This window comes from Zeus faber, assembly GCF_960531495.2.
Source record: "Zeus faber genome assembly, chromosome: 4".
NCBI classification, from domain to species: Eukaryota; Metazoa; Chordata; class Actinopteri; order Zeiformes; family Zeidae; genus Zeus; species Zeus faber.
Genome location: NC_137191.1, coordinates 32,003,590 through 32,022,763, shown reverse-complemented (window position 1 = coordinate 32,022,763; position 19,174 = coordinate 32,003,590). Strand labels below are relative to the sequence as shown.

Sequence of the window (19,174 nt, the reverse complement as noted above, 5' to 3'; positions counted from 1 at the left end):
CGCAACATCTTGTAAAGTTACCGAACATGTTTACCAACTAGAGATGCACCGATTGCAATTTCTTGGCCGATTGCTAAGTCCGATTTCCGATCTGCTGTACGTCATTGAGAAATACATCCCGTGATCTGATCGGGCTCACATTGGACAGCATTGTTTATTATTGTTCATTATTCACTATGGAACAATAATAGAACATGAAACTGTCACTGAGTTCCAATAAAACAGAATATGGGACTGTAACCAAGTTTCCGTATAATTCAAGCTGTAACTCCCACTGACCTTTAGTAGAACACAACATGTAACTAACACGGAAATGTCCAGTCAAACTTCAAATGAGTCTCTTTCACTTAAAGTGCAAATATAGAATTATATTTTATTTATATGGTACTATGCAAATAAATTGCAATCATTACAAAAAAACCCAATAATAATAATAAATCTTCTCGCTCTCGTTCACTGGAAGTCCTCTTTCGCTCACCCTGCATAAAACCAAGTGAATCAAATCGAATGACTCGTTTTACTGAGTGATTTGTCAAGAAGCAAGTCTCAAAAAAAGTCCAAACTTTTCATCACGAGTGGTGCTCCGCTGTGACAGCGGTAGAAACGCAGTTTGTACAATGTTAGAATATTGTCAGGAAAAAATCAAATAATTATCTAATCTTCTTTGTTTATCTTGAAGTACCTCCAATCAGCCGACATTTTCTTTTGCTCTCTTTTTTTAAACATCATTAGGCAACTACATCTCATTAAGTTGGTATCGGGTTTAAGGAACACCTTCAGCATGATAAACTCTCAACACAAACACGAAGACGAGCAAGAAGAATAATAAACCAGCTTCTTTATTTGATATTAGATTATTGCACGCAGGTTTCTAGCCATAAATAACAACCGTAAACACAGTGGCTTCGACATGTGGACAATGAGATAAACGTTAGCTTGTGAGAATACAGAGCTTTCGGCCTTTCTCTCTAATGTACATACACACACAGTGTGCGGAATGATCTGTACAACAAATAGTCACACCTGGGGACGTTACAACACAGGACACACACACATACACACATAAAGGCAGTTAATGGAGGAGTAAGCTATAGAAGCCAGAAAGACAGATATTATTTTTGTCCTTTTTTCTGTGATGCACCATATAGGGAAAGTCAAGTACTCCAAACAGTCCAAAAATAAACCTGTTTCTCTGTTTTGCTCACAAAATGTCCCCCCTTTAAGCCCATCAAATTATATGCATGTAATCATCAGATGCTTGTGCGTGCGCACGCGCGCGCGCGCGCGCGCACACACACACACACACACACACACACACACACACACACACACACACACACACACACACACACACACACACACACACACACACACAAGCTGCTATAAAAATGTAAGTATATCACAAATTTTGTTTAGAAACATTCCCCCGTAGCTACCCTAAATTATAGATTATTAAATAGCAATGAATAAAAAAAACTATAACAGTGTTTTCATGTATGGTTATGTTCCCTGTATTCATACTGTACTGGCACAAGAAAACTCTGGAAACAATTTTATCCTTTGATGTCCCCATATCGAATTTGAATGCACAACCAGGCCAGTCCAGCAGGCCAGTCCAGTATGAATGAGCAGTTACTTACACTATATTTACTGGCAAAGCCCACGGTAGGACATTGTCGTCAAATGTAAGACATTTATTTGATCTCATTCTTTGGCTGACCCAAAATAAATGAAGCTTGAATATTGTTTTTTTTTTTTAGCAAATTTAAAAGACACAGGATCACAATCTATCACAAAATACTCCCTTATCCGGCACAGTAGCAAAAATCCTCATGAAAGGATGTCATGTAGCAATGCTGTGGTACAAGACAGTGCTCAACAAAGTTTTATTAGCCCTGGATGATGCGTTCTTTTTCAGTGTAGATCCAAAACGAAAATAAATGTTGATGCATCAGGGCTACTACCGTAAAGAACAAATTTAATTTGTTTATGAATTTGGTTAAGTATATGTATTCCGCGGTCCTGTTTTTGTTTTATGTTCAGTCTGCTTCAGCTTGGTGGGGTTCACTTGAGTCTTTTCTCTGACTGTCCCTTACTAGTTTGCAATTCTGTTGAGGTGACCCCCCAGAGCATTTCTTTCTAAAACACATTGTTCACGTTGATACATTCACACCGCTTACAGCACACTTGTTGGTTTTCTCGGAATTAGTTTCAAACTGCAGCATAACAACAACTAGCAAAACGCTCGCTTGCGAGAAGCCAAAACTTAGGTGTGACCTTTTGGCTTTTAAGTCTGAGCCTCGGGCAGGGGCAGGCCAGGCTCACATGGCGCCGGCGTGGAGGCCACTACAATTCCGTTCGTGCCGCGGCACAAAAGAGCTTTGGTTGTGGTGGCAGCCGCCGCCGAGGACGAGGCGTTGCTAGCAGCCAGCGAGCCATTGAGGTTGCAGTGCGGTCGTTGCCGCGACAGAGAGACCCTTCGCCACGAAGTGGTGGCAGGCACAGCCGCCGAACCGCGGAGGCACACAGACGGGAAACTCATACCCACCAGGCAGCAGCCAGGACAGGAAATGACCTCGTCTTGCTCCGTCTGGGCTTGGACTGGGCCATGGGGGTCTGAGGCCAGGATTTGGCCACTGCGGTAACCACAAGTCCGCCCCCTGCCAGCTCCCCATTGCACTTGTCGGCCAATTGCACGGGCCAGGCTGTTGTTGTTGTCCAGTCGTGGCAGGGGGGGCAGGGATGGCGGGCCGTTGGAAACCGGGAGGGACCAGCCGTTCGTTCGCAGGGCAGAGAAAGAGGTGGAGGTGAGGAGAGGCATCACTGAGGGCAGGACTCCCTCTGCCGTTTCTGGGGATTTGGTGCAGTCCATGGGTTCTGTCAGGCTCACCTCTTCCTCCTCCTCCTCCTCAAGACGCTCCAGAGACACCATGTCGAGCTCCAGAGGGAGACCAGAGTCCTCCTCCAATGCCCTGACCCCTTGGTCTTCCTCTGCTGTCCCCGTCTCTCGCCTCTCCCTCCACTCATTCTGCGCGGCCTCCGACCTTCCGCCAGTCTCCTGTGTTAAGCAGCAGTCGAACCCGCCTTGAACTTCTACTCCCTCCTCCTCGTCCTCCTCCTGGCCCCTGTCAACGTCTATTGATGCTGTTGCTGTGGTCCGACCCAACTCTGGGGTGCAGGGGAGCGACTGGCACCTCCTGGGGGGAGCTCTGGATGTCCCCGATCCTCGGAAGCTTGGGGAGGTGAGGGGGTTGTGAGGCGCTGGCAGGGTGAAGGTCAGGGAGATGACCGACTTGCTGGGTGTGTCCAAGAGCTTGCAGCGCCCGCCGTTGAGGTCCTGCCTCAGGGAGAAGGGGTTCACGCGAGCTGGGGTCCCGAGTAGGATCGGAGGGGGCAAAACGTCCGACTGGCTCCGCGACAACCGCTGCAGCTGCTGCTGCCGGACGTGATCACCCTGACGATAGGGAGAGCTATGGCACCGATAGGGGCTGGTGTCTACTGCTAAGGGCTCTGTTGAGAGAGAGAAAGAGGGAGTTTTAGTGAGGAAGATCTCCAAAACAGTGAAGTCTCTGGCCTCAGCAAAACTGGCCAAGTGCTGCATCTCTGCCTTTATGTCACAAAAACAGCTACCACTAATGTAATGTCACTCTTCTCCTTGGAACGCTAGATGCCACCCAAGGAGAAGAGTGTCCTTTGAAACAATAGAAGACACTGTTCCAAATCAATGGGAAACCTAAATGTATGACAGAAAAGACTAAGTCTATCATTCGGATGTAGGAGTCTAATAATTGGTAGTCTTTTGCTTTATGTATCATAAATATCCAAATACCCTTGGAACCTTGTGGTTGCCATGCCATCCCGGAAGGGGGAGTCAGGGCTATTTCCTGGCCTACACATTAAAAGAAGAAAGCAAAATCCCTCAATGCCGACCAAGCCATTGTATTCCTATGCCAGCCGCACAGCGCTCAGACCAGGGTGTCCTAGTGCTTCACTTTGAAATTTAAACACATTTGAACTTTGACCCCCGTTAAGTGTAGGACTCTACACCTGTCACGGAGGAGCTACTGGGCGTTGTCCAAATGTCCGAAGCCCTTCGAGACTGAATGCCTTTGCAAATAAACAGAACTTGAGTTGAGGATCTTTCTTTAAGTCCCGCTTTTTGTGAATTTCAGCTATAGAATGCATATGTGGTAGTTCTTGCCAATATGGCCAAAATTGTTATAGCCATTAAATATTACATAACGATATTTATCACAACATATATCAAATTCACAATTTCTGTTTAACGCTAATTTATTTTTAAATGAAGAAGACAGTTGTATGCCATTGTACATTTTTCAAAACTATTTACTTATGGAGTTAACTTGTTCAAAAATGTTATATGTCATCCACTGCCTATTTTAGGGACACATTTCAAAATTTGACACATTTTTTTCAGAAAGTACAGAATCAGAGTTTCAAAACAAGGTATTAATTGTGGGAATCAAGCACATATTTTGGAAGCTATGACATATTAAAGATTAAGGTTTTGGAAACAGAAGTTTTGTGAAATCAGTATGTAACGTTTTAGAAAGGATTTACAGACTTTTTCAGCACAAAATACACATTTAGAAACACAATTAGTGCTTGAAATGGTTACATCTGGATAGTGCTGTATTCCTTCAATGCGATAATGTTGAATGTGTTTTTCTGAAATAATATTTGAATCATTAATTTATAAAAAATATTGGAAAATGCATAATTCAAGTTAATCCTTTAATTATAAGTGTACCTATTTTTTTTTAATTCTAAATGATTGCTCACTGAACTAGCAAGACCCCTCTATTTATTCTGTAAAATCAAAATATTCCCATTTCCTGCATTTTAGTTTTAAAAAAGTGTCCCGTTTCAGATTGCGCACATGATAACCTATCCCAGAACGCAAATGTCTGGAGGATCCCTTTTGCCTTTTGCATTCTGGGTATTCTTGTTCTCTGGGGGCACCCCTCTCCGCCGCCTCCCATTGCCAGCTGCCAGTTCCGCAATATGATTGAGAGCTTCTGCCACCCTCTTCTCATAATCCATAGAAACATTATTATATGTTTTCACAGAGAAGTGAAATTTCTTGCTTCTGGTGTTTATTAGTTCTTATTTGTTTAAACCTTCTTTAGGGAAGTGACTTCAGCTCTTCTTCGTGTCCTCTGAGGCGGCATCAGACCAACATTTTTTTAGTATGCGAAGAAGACCTGGTAGTCATTCAAAAGTAGATACAATGACTTTGTTTTATCAAAATGGTTTTGACATTCTGCCTTAACATCACATGGAATATCAAAGGACGATCTTGATCTGCATGTTTACATTAAAGGGAACCATAAGATCGCTGTTTGTTTAACAATTTGAGTTCAACATCAGTTCAACAATGTGGTGAGTAACTCAACTAATGCTGATAGAGCATGAAGCCGCAACCTTTTAATATTTATGTGATGGTTAGAAATCAAACTGAATTTTGAAATTCAGGTGAGAGAGAGAAAACATATTGAGGAACATAAATCTGCTATAATCTCAATTTTGACCGAGAAAGGAATTGGTGTTTTTCACGTGCAGCCAACCTCCACCGCACTGGGAAATACACCGAGTTAGGATGTGGTGGGTCCAGAGTTTCCATTAACTGGTAATTACCATTTTTTTACTGGGAAAATCTGTTGAAGTCGGACAAATTTAAATCTCTCCGGTCATAATGTGAAAACAATTCCCTCTAAGCACAATTTGAATTAGTGCTGCGTTATAAAACGAAAACGATAATTATCACCATATTTTTTTCCTCGATGTTAAAATAAAATAGACTCGATCATTTCGATAAAAAAATCCGCATACGTGTTCATTTTCGCATTGGCAAGTTGCAACGCAAATCCAATCAATTTGGACGATCTACGTAAAGCTGACCTTCACCTCTAACCAATCACATTTGTCGATATAGAAATAAGGCCCACACCCTCCCCCCTGGACAGGTTGCGCTTGTAAACACACACACGCACACACACACACACACACACACACACACACACCCACACACACACACACACACACACACAGACACACACACACACACACACACACACACACACACACACACACACACACACACACACACACACACACACAGACTGAGCAGCGACAGCCCGCAGTATCCAGAATTCGGAGGTGAAGCAGAAAAATGATGTATCGTTGACAACAGGGACACATATATCCATAGTTTGGCAGGTTTTTTATATGAAAGTTCCAACGCAAAGCAGACGGTAAAAATCCATTGTGTAAAATATGTTGACAAGACGTGCAACACCACAAAGCTTTATTATATATTTAGACCTGCATGCCACATTTATGTGGTTTATGGTTTTGATAAAAATCATATTTAAGTGAAATGTTAATTAAAGCAGCTGCACTTATTACTTATTGATTACGAAAGTAAATTATTCGATTTCAAGGAGCAATATGCGTAATATTTATGTATTTATTTTTAAAATGGTTAACTGTTAACTGCAGTACTTTTTTTATTTTGAATATTCAATAAACAATATTAGAACCCTACATGCGGTCGTGATTTCATTCTTTATATAGTGTGCCTATTGTTTTTAAGCTCAACAAATACTTTTAATTTAATTTAATACAATCATTACTTTTTTCAATTTTTCTAACTGAAACTCTGGGTGGGTCACATATGATTAACATTGCACATCACTCATAATGTAAGAAGAAGTGAACAAGAACTGACAAGTGCAGCTGCTTTAATTAACATTTCACTGAAATATAATTCAGATACAATCAAAAAAATATATATATATGACAAGGAGTCCTAAATCAAAATCTTCGTCGACATGTTTTACAATGGATATTTGCCGTCTGCTTTGAGTCAGAACTTAAATATCTTAATAACACCCCAAACTATTGATGGATGTGGCCCTATTGTCAATAATATGTCATCTTTCTGATTTTCCTTCGAGTCGCTCGCTTTGGACAGTGCCGCTCTGTCACTGCTGCGTTGTGTTCACAAGTGCAACCGATCTAGGAGTTAGAGGGTGGGCTTTCTTCCTATATCGACCAACATGATTGGCTAGGTGTGAAAGGTCAGCTTGAGATAGTTTAAATTGATTGGCATTTCGTTGCCACGTGCCGCTTGTATAAATAAATAAATTCGTGAAAGACAGGAATTATCAAGCTTATTTTATTTCGACAACTAGGAAAAAGTTATCATGACAAGCACAGCCAGTGGTCGGATGCATGTGTGGTTTCCGATCGGATGCTGGTGAGGTTTTTAGCGGATGTACCACTGAAACAGAAAGGTCCCCCGAAGGGTTTGGATATTCTAGACACAATATTTTAAAGTGCGTTTACCTAGCGCGATGGGCTTGTCCTCTTCTGTTTCTTGGTCCATCCCCTCCAGCGTGAACACGGTGTCGGAGAAAGAGGGACGCCTCTCCGCACTCATCTGAGGAAGTACAAGAGAGCAAAATAAGGTGACAGCCCTGTGCAAAGGTTTAAGTATTAGATTATGTGAAACCATCTGTTAAACTATATGGGCAATTAAAACGTTATTAGCTGCAGCTTTTTTTTTCCTGAGCACAGTTTACTTACATTGCAGCAGGTGACAGCCAGGCTGAGAAAGGCCGGTGGACAGTCGCCAACCATGTTCTCAAAGGCCTCGACATCCAGCCCAAAATCCTATACAAACACACACACACAAATATAAGAACTTGACTTGAGGAGGGTGAGAAGTGGGGTTTTAATCAGATCAATGATAAAATATTCACATTCTTGCATTGCCGCAATAGCTCAAGGGAGGTTAGTGACATTATCTGGCTCGATGCTCGCAAGTGCCTAATGATGGGTTTGGGGGCTAACGCTGAGCAAGGATGTCTTTTATCACTGTGCATCAACAGTGTGGTTAAGATTAGTGAAATTGTCTATTTGACCTAAAGTATGAGAAAGATTTTGTGTTGAGCAGAGAAAAGCGAGAAGTCCCACCAGGAGAAAAAAGGGAGTTTAAACAACTGATTCTGCCTTGAAATCGCTTTAAAAATGTACATTTGTTTATTGAATTGAGGCCAGATGCATGGTAGTCTTTTTTAGGGCCGTACATGACTCAGAATTTTTTCAGTCTAATTGGATTTGGCTGTTCAATGCGAATATTCGATTATTGAGCGGGGGGGCACGGAGGAAGAGGGCATGAGCGAGGGTTTAGTACTGACCGACCCGGTATTAAATGGGTCCCGGGGCTAAATTATTAAAGACTGTAGTAGCCATAACTTCCAACGTTACCGGTACTGTTAACGGTATTGGAGAAATTAAGAAAATTGACTTTCTATTCCTTTAGGCTATATAACCCATGTCTAACTTGCAATACGATTAAGATCTTCGTCTAAGAAGCATTTTCACTATTATCAGAACAGACATCTTTCCTCTCTCTGTCTCTCTCCCACTCTATCATCGGAAAGGAGATATGGGATGGGGGCAGCTCCCTCTGCCTGGCTTGCACACACACAAGGAGATGAGGGCGCAGATTGCACCCCCATCGCCCCCCCTCCATGCATAATGCACAGAAAAAGCAGTTTTAATTCTGCTCTTAATTTGTTTCAGTTAGTTTAAGAACGGGATTGATAAGCATTTTCTGTAAGAGTAGTGGTACCGTTAAAATGTTAACGATACCCATCCCTATTTGCGCTCTGTTCCTCTGTGTCCCGTTCCTCCAAATAAAACAACTAAAAATACACTGTTTTTAGTTATTTTATCTGGAGGAACAGGGCATGGCGATAGGTGCACACGGAGAGCTATGTGTGAACGCATAAATATAATACATTAAAATACATTTATGATTCCCCTTATTTATAATTCCTCATTGAAATGTTATCCCTGTGCATCTTGTAAGCTTCTATCTGTTTTATCCTGTTATTGTAATGCATGCCGACTGAAAAAACAAAACAAAAAAAACGACTGCTAGACTTGAAGAATCTCAGTCGACTGACAGGTTTCCAGACCTGCCAACCTTGGAAAAATGACTCAATCAGATATTCACACTGTTGTCGTCTTGCAACAAAGCTAATCACATCGTATGCAAGTTACTACGGCTAACTATATACAGTATACAAATTCATCTCATAATATATTATATATAATGATTATAGATATATATATAATTATACCCCTTGAAATGCATCATCTCGTAATTTTACCGAACATGTTTACCAACTACAGATGCACCAAGCAATTTCCTTGGCTGATTCCTATTTCAGATATTTTAAAAGTCTGACCTGCAGATTCCAATTTCCGATCTGCTGTACGTCGATGACAAATACATCCCGTGCTCTGATCACGCTCACGTGACTGGACAGCTACAAATACACTACTACTACTGCAATTTTCAATTACCTCAATAGTGAGAGTGTTGATTTTGACAGTTTATTATTGTTCATTTTTCACTATGGAACAATAATAGAACATGAAACTGTAATCGAGTTCCAATAAAAAAGTATATGGTACTGTCACCAAGTTTCAGTATAATTCAACCTGCAACTCCCACTGAGCTTAAGTAGGACACAACATATATCTAACATGGAAATGTGAAGTTCAAACTTCAAATGAAAGTCTTTTTCACTTTTAAGATGCAAATATACATTGCAATATGGTAATTGCCATTCCCAAATAAATTGCAATCATTAAAAAAATAAATTAAATAAATGGCCGACTCGTCTCACGTTCACTGGAAGTCTTCCTTCCCTCACAGTGAAATAAACTAACTGAATCAAATCGAATGACTCCGCTGTGACAGTGATAGATACACAGTCTGTACAATGTTAGAATATCTTCAGGCGCTAAATAAATAAATTAATGATGTAATCTTCTTTGTTTACTTGAAGCACCTGCAATCAACCAACATTTTCTTTCTTGCACTCTCTTTTTTGAGCATCAACTAGGCAACTACTATTGGCATGTAAATTTGACCAGCACAGAATCTGTAAATATATCTGACACTGATCGTCCGATCACAAGCCATGGCCGATTTAGCTGAAAACTGGCCGATGCATCTCACGTTCTTTTTTTTTTTTTTTTTTTTTTTTGCGTAGTTTCAGTTGGCATTTTGTACCTGTGTATTTTGACCAAGAATTGCAGGGCTGGGTTTTTGACTGATGATTCAGCCCTAGCCTTTTTGTTTGTTGATATACTTTTTATATGTAGTATTTCTAGGGTATTTCAAGGTCAGACCACTCAGTGAAAGAAATGAGCAAAAATAGCCCTTTATTTAACAAAGAAACCAGGGAGGCGCTTTGGACTGATTAAAATGAAAGGCCGTTTTACTGATGTTTTGATAAGATTAGTTGACTTTTCTAGTAAATCGGGCGTAAAAACATTTTGTGGGCAAAATAAATAATCAGTTTATTTAATACACATGAAACTCTTAAAAATTGTAATTCTATGCTTCAGTAGCTGCACATACAGTATGGATTTTTCATTTTAACATTTCACTGTTGATGGGGCCGGGAGGTAAGTGGGCAGCACACTGACCCGCAAATGGTGATAGTAACTCCTTACCTCAGTTCTGGGTAAAAAGTCCGGATCCGCTTCGATCCTGGCAATAATTTCGCACAAGATGATTCCATATGCAAATACATCCACCTGAGGGGGGGGCAAAAATATTATAGCATTGGGTGTTGGGAGTAGCAACAGTATAACCGCTGACCAGATCGAATTATTGTGAAATTTTGGCATATGAATAATAACAGACAAGCAAAATGGTCACAAGATTTATACATAAGGTCATACATATATGCAGTGATATGCCATGATACCCTGTCATTACGCACAATAAGCTCCAAAAGCTCTAAAAATACTAGAAATACTAAAATGTGCGAGTTCCTGGTCTAATTAGCCAGAAGCCTCAGGGGGAGTTTGTTTGTTTATATTTTTCTGTTCACAATTGAAATATTAATATGATCAATCTGTCATTGCCATTGTGCAGGACACCCCGACCTGCAAAAAGTCACCTTTTCATTATAGAACTCTCCACGGAGAACTTCCGGGGCCATCCAGTAAGGGGAGCCCACGATGGCCAGAGGCTGCTTCTCCACTCCATCACTAAGGTACAGAGGGGACTCAATGAAGAGTTTCAGAATTTAATTCTCATTATACACCATCCCCTCTCCAGCAAGAACTACAGTGAGCGAATGCTCAATATTCGTTGTGAAAAGGTTAATAAGAGGAATTAAAGATTTGTCGAGTCTTCTGGGAAACATTGGGCCATGCTTCGTGCATATCTGAAGTGGTTGAAATAGTCTATGCAGTGCTCTAGATATTCACAGATATTTGTCTTCTGATTTTGCCTCAAGCCTACAAAACTCAGCCAACACAATCAATGGACGCTGCAATCTGTTCTGCGCCCTTGCTTGGTCTTCCACTCCTTTTCTCCATCATTATACACCATTCCATCTCCAGCCACCAACAAAATATTTGTTTGAAAATGGCTCAATTGTCCGAGGGGAATTTGTCAAAACCGAGCATTGAAGACAGTGCATGTGCCCACAATCTCCACAATTATCATGGTAGCTATGATTCAAGAGGTGTATGTGACAAATAAACTTCAATCATAGCAGTGTAATCAGACTTGTAGCTAGCTTGTATCATTACTTATGGGTCCGTTCCTTTTATATATGCCAGTGCTCCATATACTGTTGCTGCTACAGATGCATAATAAATGTTAAAGGATCAGTTGGCTATTTTACAACCCAGAGCAGTTTCTCACTGTCCATTTGAAAAATGTGAAATTCGTGTTACAGTCATACGTGTCTTAGTGTATTTTTGGAACATGTGTTGGATAACAGTCATATCAGCTTTTCTTTAAAACGATTTTTTGGAATTTCCGCAGTACATCCGATGGGTAAGGTGGCCAAAGGTTGCCTTCACTACCGGGGAGAAAAAACAAAGCAGTGAAACTTCCTGTTTCTAGCTAGAGAGAGCGAGAGAATCGCATTTCTCATTTTACCGGCACCCCCATCCACACTACCCACCTGTAGTCCGGAATCTTCTCAGCCAGGCCGAAGTCTCCCACTACGGCAGTGAAGACACCCCCTTCGCAGCGCACCAGGCAGTTCTATGTGAGGGTTAAGGAAGGATGGTGTGCGTGTGAGGGGTTAGTAGGGGTGCAACAGATCACAAAGCTCACAGCTCGGATCGTATCACGGTTTTGGAGACAAATGTAACTTTGCTTTCCATTTATTCTGTAAAACACTTAAATCAAGGAATTTTTTCCCATGGTCTTAAATGAAAATAACATATGAGATGTCCAACGTTTAAATAAAGTCTTAAAATATATAAGATACTACAATACTCAATTGTTAAATTAAAATGAGGCATGCATGATAGGTTCTTCCTTTTAAGTGAATGAAAAAATGTCAGATCCGCCCTCAGTAACTGACTTTATTCCCAATAAGTAACCAGTAATGTAGCAGCAACATGGCGCTTTAGAGAAAAAACAGCGCCCATCTGTCTTGTCTATTTTCTTTCACTACAACTCTGCATCAAGATTTATGGAATTATTACATAAAAAAGTCACAGCAGCAGTAAAACTGAGTTTCACTATGATGGTTGAATTTTGAAATTGATCCTTGGTTCACATGGGAGCTGAACCACGGGGAGCGATCCGTACGGATCACGGATTAACTATGTTCTGTTATACCACTAGGGGTTAGACTTCAGTAGCGGTACTTTGAATAGAGAAAGAACTTGAGGAAAAAGAACCACTGGCTCTGAACACTGCTTTCAGTAAACTTTATAGGAGGTGTACTCCCAATAGTGGCGGAGGAATGAATTGGAACTTTTTCTAACTAACCTAAATTTCCATAATCTACATTGTGACATTTATCTCAGGAAATGTGAGGTGAAGGTGATTCTGCCCTCTGGTATTTAACGTTTATTAAAGATTTTTTGCCACAATATATTCATTGCAGTGCTCTTTTGAAGTATCTCTGTAGAATGTGTGCGCGTGTGTGTGTGTGTGTGTGTGTGTGTGTGTGTGTTTATGTGTGTGCGCGTGTGTGAACTTGGGTGGGTTTGATGATGGCTAGGTTGTACCTTGGAGGTGAGGTCTCTGTGAAATATCCCCTTGCTGTGCAGGTACTGCAGACCCCTCGCGATGTCCAGAGACAGGCCCATCCTAACTCCCCAGGACAGGTACAGATCACTGTCCAACAGCTGCTCCAGGTTGCCACCATTTATATACTGTCAAAGAGAAAAAGAAAGAATGAATTGTGTAAATTGTCTGTGTAAAATAATGCTTTCATTGCCCACTGTAGATATATAATATAGCATCACTACGTCCAGACTTTATTGTGGATTGTTTATGGTGTCGTGGTAAGAAGGCATGTTTTTCCAATGTAGCTGTTGTAGCAAGAACAACCCTGTTTTGATTCCTGAATTCATAATGTGAGATGTTCACATTTGGAGCAGCAGCACTGTTTTTCCTCTGTAAAAATAATAAAGGTGTAAAATAAGACACTCACCAGCAGAAACGTGGACTTTTCATCCCAAGATAACCAAACAAAAGCAAGATGTGTAGATAAAAAATTACTATTTTTATTAATTTAAATATACCCCTTTCCCACCACCGTAAACCTAGTTCTGGTTCTGGACTGATGCTGGTTTAGCAGTTGGTTCAACTTGCGAACCTCCTTAGAACCGGTTTGCTTTTCCACAGGAAAAACGGGCCTGAGAGCCACTTTATTATGTCACTGCACATACGCTGTTACACGCGTTGATGCACGCGCATATGTATGCGCTTATACATGCACCTTATGCGTTTTATTATTATTATTATTATTATTATTATTATTATATGGATTAAATAAATAAAAAATGTATTTTTTATTTTTTTAAAGCAATGACCATAGGGATCCAGCCCTTGCTCAGCATTATTTTATTTTTAATCGCAGTGTTTTTCAGGGTAAAAGGATCTTAAACACGACAATGGCAAAACACACAGACAGGCAGATATTAGTGAAAAACTGTCGTAATTTCATTATTTTCAGGAGCGCGTCGCTCTGTGACACCATCATCCGAAGTTATATAAGTCCAAGCTTTGTCTTTTGGAACCCATTTACCTCCAGCCACTTGCGAGTACGACACAGAGGGTGAATAAGAGTCGTTTACCTTTGTGTAGACCTTGGTGAACGGAGCGTAGCTCTCTGTTCACTGGTTTAGGCCTAGGTCCACAGTGTGCAACTTTTGTATCTTGTGCTGCGTTTTCACAGAATCCAGAAAATTGTAATACGTACATACATTGACTAAACTAGACCCCATGTATTTCTGCCTGCAGCTATATATTTATTATTAATATTATTATTATTATTATTATTATTATATCATTGTTAATAAATTATTATTATTATTATTGCTTATGTTTGGCCATCTTAATATGATCTTTTATGTTGGCATTTCCACCGCTACCAACCTTTTTTTATTGGGCGAGGTAATGAGATGGACAGAACATGGTAAACGTCTATGTAAGTGCTGAAAACAAGTATAATATTATTATTATTTTAATTGTTGGAAATTTGGTTGGGAATGTTGAAAACGGGGGGGGGGGGGGGCATCAGACTAAGGCTGATAGCCTTATGCCATTTATTACTAGTGTCAGAAATTATGTTTTAATAGTTAGTAATTAGAAATAATTGTAACAGTTAAGTAGTCATGAATTGTATGTTTCTGATAGAATGGTTTTGAAAGATGACTGATGTATGAATCATGTGAAGCGCAAGACAGAATCCCAGACGCCCTACCCCCGGAACAGATGGTGGTGGCCCTCGCCACAATGCAGGAAAAACAAGCCCTGCAGTTCCAGGAGATGGCGAGGGTCCACAAGCAGGACCAGGGACTGCCCCCGCCCCCCGTCCCACCCCTACAGAAGATGATGGGGGAGGATGATACCGAGGGGTTCATCGCTAACTTTGATCAAATGGCCACTGGACCAGAGAGGGGCCCAGGGAGGGACTGTCAGGGACCGCCGAGGGGCCCGCGCCTACACACGGGGGACGCAGGAATCGTCGAGGGACCGGCTGGTACCAGCATCGCAGACCTGGCAGCCATCACCATCCTCCCTTCCGGGGCCCACCTCCCATCCCTTCACCCGCCAGAGGAGGGACAACCATCAAAGGGAGACCACCTCCTACCCCGCTCCACTCCCCCGAACAATCACGGGACGATACGCTTTTGCGGGGCCTTTGAGTGGGTAGATAAAATCGATGGCGTGTTAGTGCGTCCAGATGCTGCTCTCACTCACCCGTCTTTTACGGTCATTAGGAATAGATTCTATCGAGTGAACCCTGACGCTCAGTCAGGAGAAGAGGTTACCCAATTGTTAGCCCCTAAAAGCCGTCGGGATTAAGTCTTCCAGGCGTCTCATTATAACCCGATAACCAGTCACCTAGGACACGAGAAAACACTCGAGTGGATAATGGCCCGTTTCTACTGGCCGGGCATCTGGGCGGACGTTCGGCGGCGCTGTGCTGCCTGTCCCGAGTGTCAGCTGGTGAATCCACCGGCTATTCCAAGAGCGCCGTTGAGGCCCCTCCCCTTAGTCGAGACTCCTTTCGAGAGAATGGATTTCATCGGGCCATTAGACCGCAGTGCTCAGGCCTATCGAGTCGTGTTAATCCTAGTGGACTACGCGAGCCGATACCCAGAAGCAGTGTCGTTGCGCAGTAATACGGCCAAAAATGTGGCACAGGTGCTGTTTCAGGTCGTCTCCCGTTTTGGGATTCCGAAGGAAATCCTGACCAACCAGGGCACTTAGTTTATGTCAAGCACACTGCGCAAACTCTATGGGTTACTGGGCGTCCGCTCAATTAGGACTAGCGTTTACCACCCGCAGACAGACAGACAGATGGCCTGGTCGAGCGCTTTAACAAAATGTTGAAAAACATGATATGGAAGTTCGTCCATGATGACAGCCAAAATTGGCACACATGGCTGAACCCCCTGTTGTTCGCGGTGCGGGTGGTTCGCTAGTCCTCCATGGGGTTCTCCACCTTTGAGCTACTGTTCGGCAGGAGACCTTGTGGGGTGCTCGACCAGATTAAGGAAAACTGGCAGGAAGGTCCCAGCACCAGTAAAAATTAGGTCCAGTACATCCTGGACCTGAGAGCAAAGGTATACGCGTTAGAGCAGGAATCACGGGAGAACTTGTTCCAGGCCCATGAACATCAACGCCGTCTGTATGAAAGGGGGGCTCGGTTAAGACAACTCACACCGGGAGACAAGGTGTTAGTACTGCTCCCTAGGTCCAGCTCGAAATTACTGACGAAGTGGCAAGGGCCCTTTGTGGTCACACGACACGTGGGGGAGGTCGATTATAAACGGAATATAGTGCAAGCGGAATTAGAAGCCATCCTGGACATGGAGGTAATAGAGGAATCTACGAGTGAATGGCCCAGCCCCATCGTTCTAGTGGGTAAGCCCGGTGGGTAAATGCAGTTCTGCGTAGATTGCCAGAAGGTGAATGCGGTGTCAAAGTTCGATGCTTACTCGATGCCCTGCGTTGATAAGCTACTCGACCGGTTAGGTACGGCTTGTTTATGTGTTTACGACGCAGGATTTAACAAAGGGCTACTGGCAGATTCCCATGTCCAAGCAGTCCAAGGAAAATCAGCCTCCTCCACTCAGCCCTTACCAGTTCCGAGTGCTTCCATTCGGGTTGTTTGGTGCCCCCGTGACCTTTCAGAGACTCATGGGGGCGTGCGGGGCTCACCGCCAAACCAAAGAAGTGCGCGGTTGGGCGGAGGGAGGTACGGTATCTGGGGTACCACTTGGGGGAGGGCCTGCTCCGACTGCAGGTTGATAAAACCGCCAGGGTTGTGAACAAGCCTAGACCTAAGACTAAGAAGGAGGTAAAGCAGTTCTTGGGACTGGCCGGATACTATAGGAGGTTTGTGCCGGAATTTGCGGCACTGTCCAGCCCCTTGACCGACTTAACTCAAAAAGGTGCTCTCTGGTCCAGTAGTCAAGGTACAAGTCTCCGCTGATTCGTCCGATCCCAAAACAGGAAGGAATAAATGTTTGGTTGACCCCGCAGTGAGACTCGGCGTGCCTGCGAGTCCGATGGCACAGGGCGAGTTCAGGCCGACGGGCAAGCTGCCGGACAGACAGCGGGAGATCAGAAAGCGGTGATCTGCATTGTCTATTTACATATTGGCCTGCGAGCCCCTGAGGTTTTCCTTTTGGCACACGAGCCACCGTTTGATTATAGATGAATTTTATTCTACATTCTGCCACAACCTCAGTAGAACACAGGAGCCACTGTACCCTGAAGTGAAATCGCCACAACTCGTAGCAGGCAGAAGGTCAGAACCTCATCGGCTCGGTGGACCATCCTGGTTTGCCTGGGAAGCAACTAGGGCTGAACGATTAATCGAATTGAAACCGCAAATCGCAATTTAACAGAATGCAGTTTTCAAATCAAATAAAAAAATATATATAAATAAATTACACAATCTAACTAATAGGGCTGTCCCTCGGTCTTCCTATAGGCGAGATAGGATATATTAATTTAATGAGCCTAAAGCTGTCATACACAGAGTGCACAGAGCGGCACTCCCTGTATGTGGACGTATGCCTGCAACATTTTTAGAAAAAATAATACATTTCTGCTGAAACACTGCATATTTTTTGAATGTTAATTTTCAGGTTCAAATTACAAGGCTTGAAGTTAAATCAATCAATCAATATTCTACTGTGATTGAAGGATTTTCTTTTTACAATTCAATATTTAAATAAAGATATGTGATTCATATCAATTCATCTCATTCCATAACACATAGGCCTGGCCTACAGGAAAGAGCAGTTTACTGTATATGTTGACTGTATCCAATGTTGTGTCGGTCATACTATAGAACGATTTATTGCTTGTGTTTAGTGAACAATATAGAATAGAATTTTATTTTTAATTTTTTTTAATTGCATTTTTCAAAATCATTCAGCCCTAGAAGCAACCGACAGCTGGACTCTCACCACCAGCAGACAAGCCGCCAGTTCAATAAGCAGCCGCAATGGACACAAAACTGTTCACAAACTTTGGGGAAGACAGTTGAAACATTCCACCTCTGACTCTGCAACAAATAAGGCAAAGGCTTCCAATCTGCTTCATGCTATGAGTTTGACATCAAATTAAATTAATTTCCCCTTTAGAGAAGTTAGCCTGCGTCTCACCGTTATTGTTTTGATGAGTCACGTAAATTTTTACCTCACCATTGACCCTGAGCTAAAGTTGTGTCACCTCTTTAAAATATTGTATTAATTTGCTTATTTTCTTTATCATATATTTTACTATTTTTTCATTTATTCAGTTATTTAGCATGATAAAATGAATCCCATTTATCAGAAAGAAGTTTGTTATGATAATTGAATAGTTTACTAAACCATATAACGCTATGATACCCAGTGTAAGGGGAGTGCAATTTTTAATTTCTAAAGTAGTTACGCTACACTATAGTTTGTATACGGCTTCCATTAGTGCTCCATTATTACTAAACTGGTCTCCTTTAATATAACGATTGACTTTATAAAGATTTGGCTGCATTGCACTGTCCATGTGGAGATCACTTTGTGAGTCTGTTGGAATCTTTAATCATTATATTCTTATTATTTATTTATGGACATTTATTCAGCAGAGGACTCTCAATATATCAATTTTGTAAATGACTCTCCTGACTGGGCACGGTGTCATTTAGACCGCCTGCTTTGGAACATGCAACTAATCACTTGACGGACGTAGAAACAGTACAATTTGTTTTGTGGGATTTTGCTCAATTCCAGACGGCTTCAAATATTTTTCCTCTCATTCCAAATGTTGTTTCTGATGTGAATCTAGGACCTAACGCCTTCTAGGGTAGGATTTCAATTGAGGCTCACCTGCAAAGACCTATGAGACATTCACACATTCAATTCACCACCGATACAACTGCAAATTTTCCAGTTGACGAATAGATACCAGCAAAATTTGATTCTCGATATCTATATATATATCTATATATATATATATATATACACTAGAAAATTCCAGGATGTGATGCACACAGATAAACACATCAACACACTTGAATGAATCACGTGTTGACAGCTCACAGTGAGTAAAAGCTCATCAATCATACATCGCTGT

The 19,174-nt window shown here is 41.9% G+C and overlaps 1 protein-coding gene across 1 annotated transcript in view; it reads right to left on the bottom strand.

Annotated features, from left to right (window-relative positions):
• Nucleotides 1–818: 818 nt before the first annotated feature.
• Nucleotides 819–19,174, bottom strand: part of LOC307229055 (dual specificity testis-specific protein kinase 2-like) — a gene marked incomplete at its 5' end in the record, with an annotated part of 30,825 nt that continues 12,469 nt past the window's right edge. Inside the window, 7 exons of the mRNA XM_079998928.1 lie at nucleotides 819–3,510; nucleotides 7,372–7,465; nucleotides 7,612–7,698; nucleotides 10,564–10,647; nucleotides 11,016–11,106; nucleotides 12,036–12,118; nucleotides 13,099–13,245. Coding sequence (XP_079855054.1) covers nucleotides 2,288–3,510; nucleotides 7,372–7,465; nucleotides 7,612–7,698; nucleotides 10,564–10,647; nucleotides 11,016–11,106; nucleotides 12,036–12,118; nucleotides 13,099–13,245 — 1,809 coding nt within the window. The 3' untranslated portion in view covers nucleotides 819–2,287. The remainder of the gene's footprint in view (nucleotides 3,511–7,371; nucleotides 7,466–7,611; nucleotides 7,699–10,563; nucleotides 10,648–11,015; nucleotides 11,107–12,035; nucleotides 12,119–13,098; nucleotides 13,246–19,174) is intronic.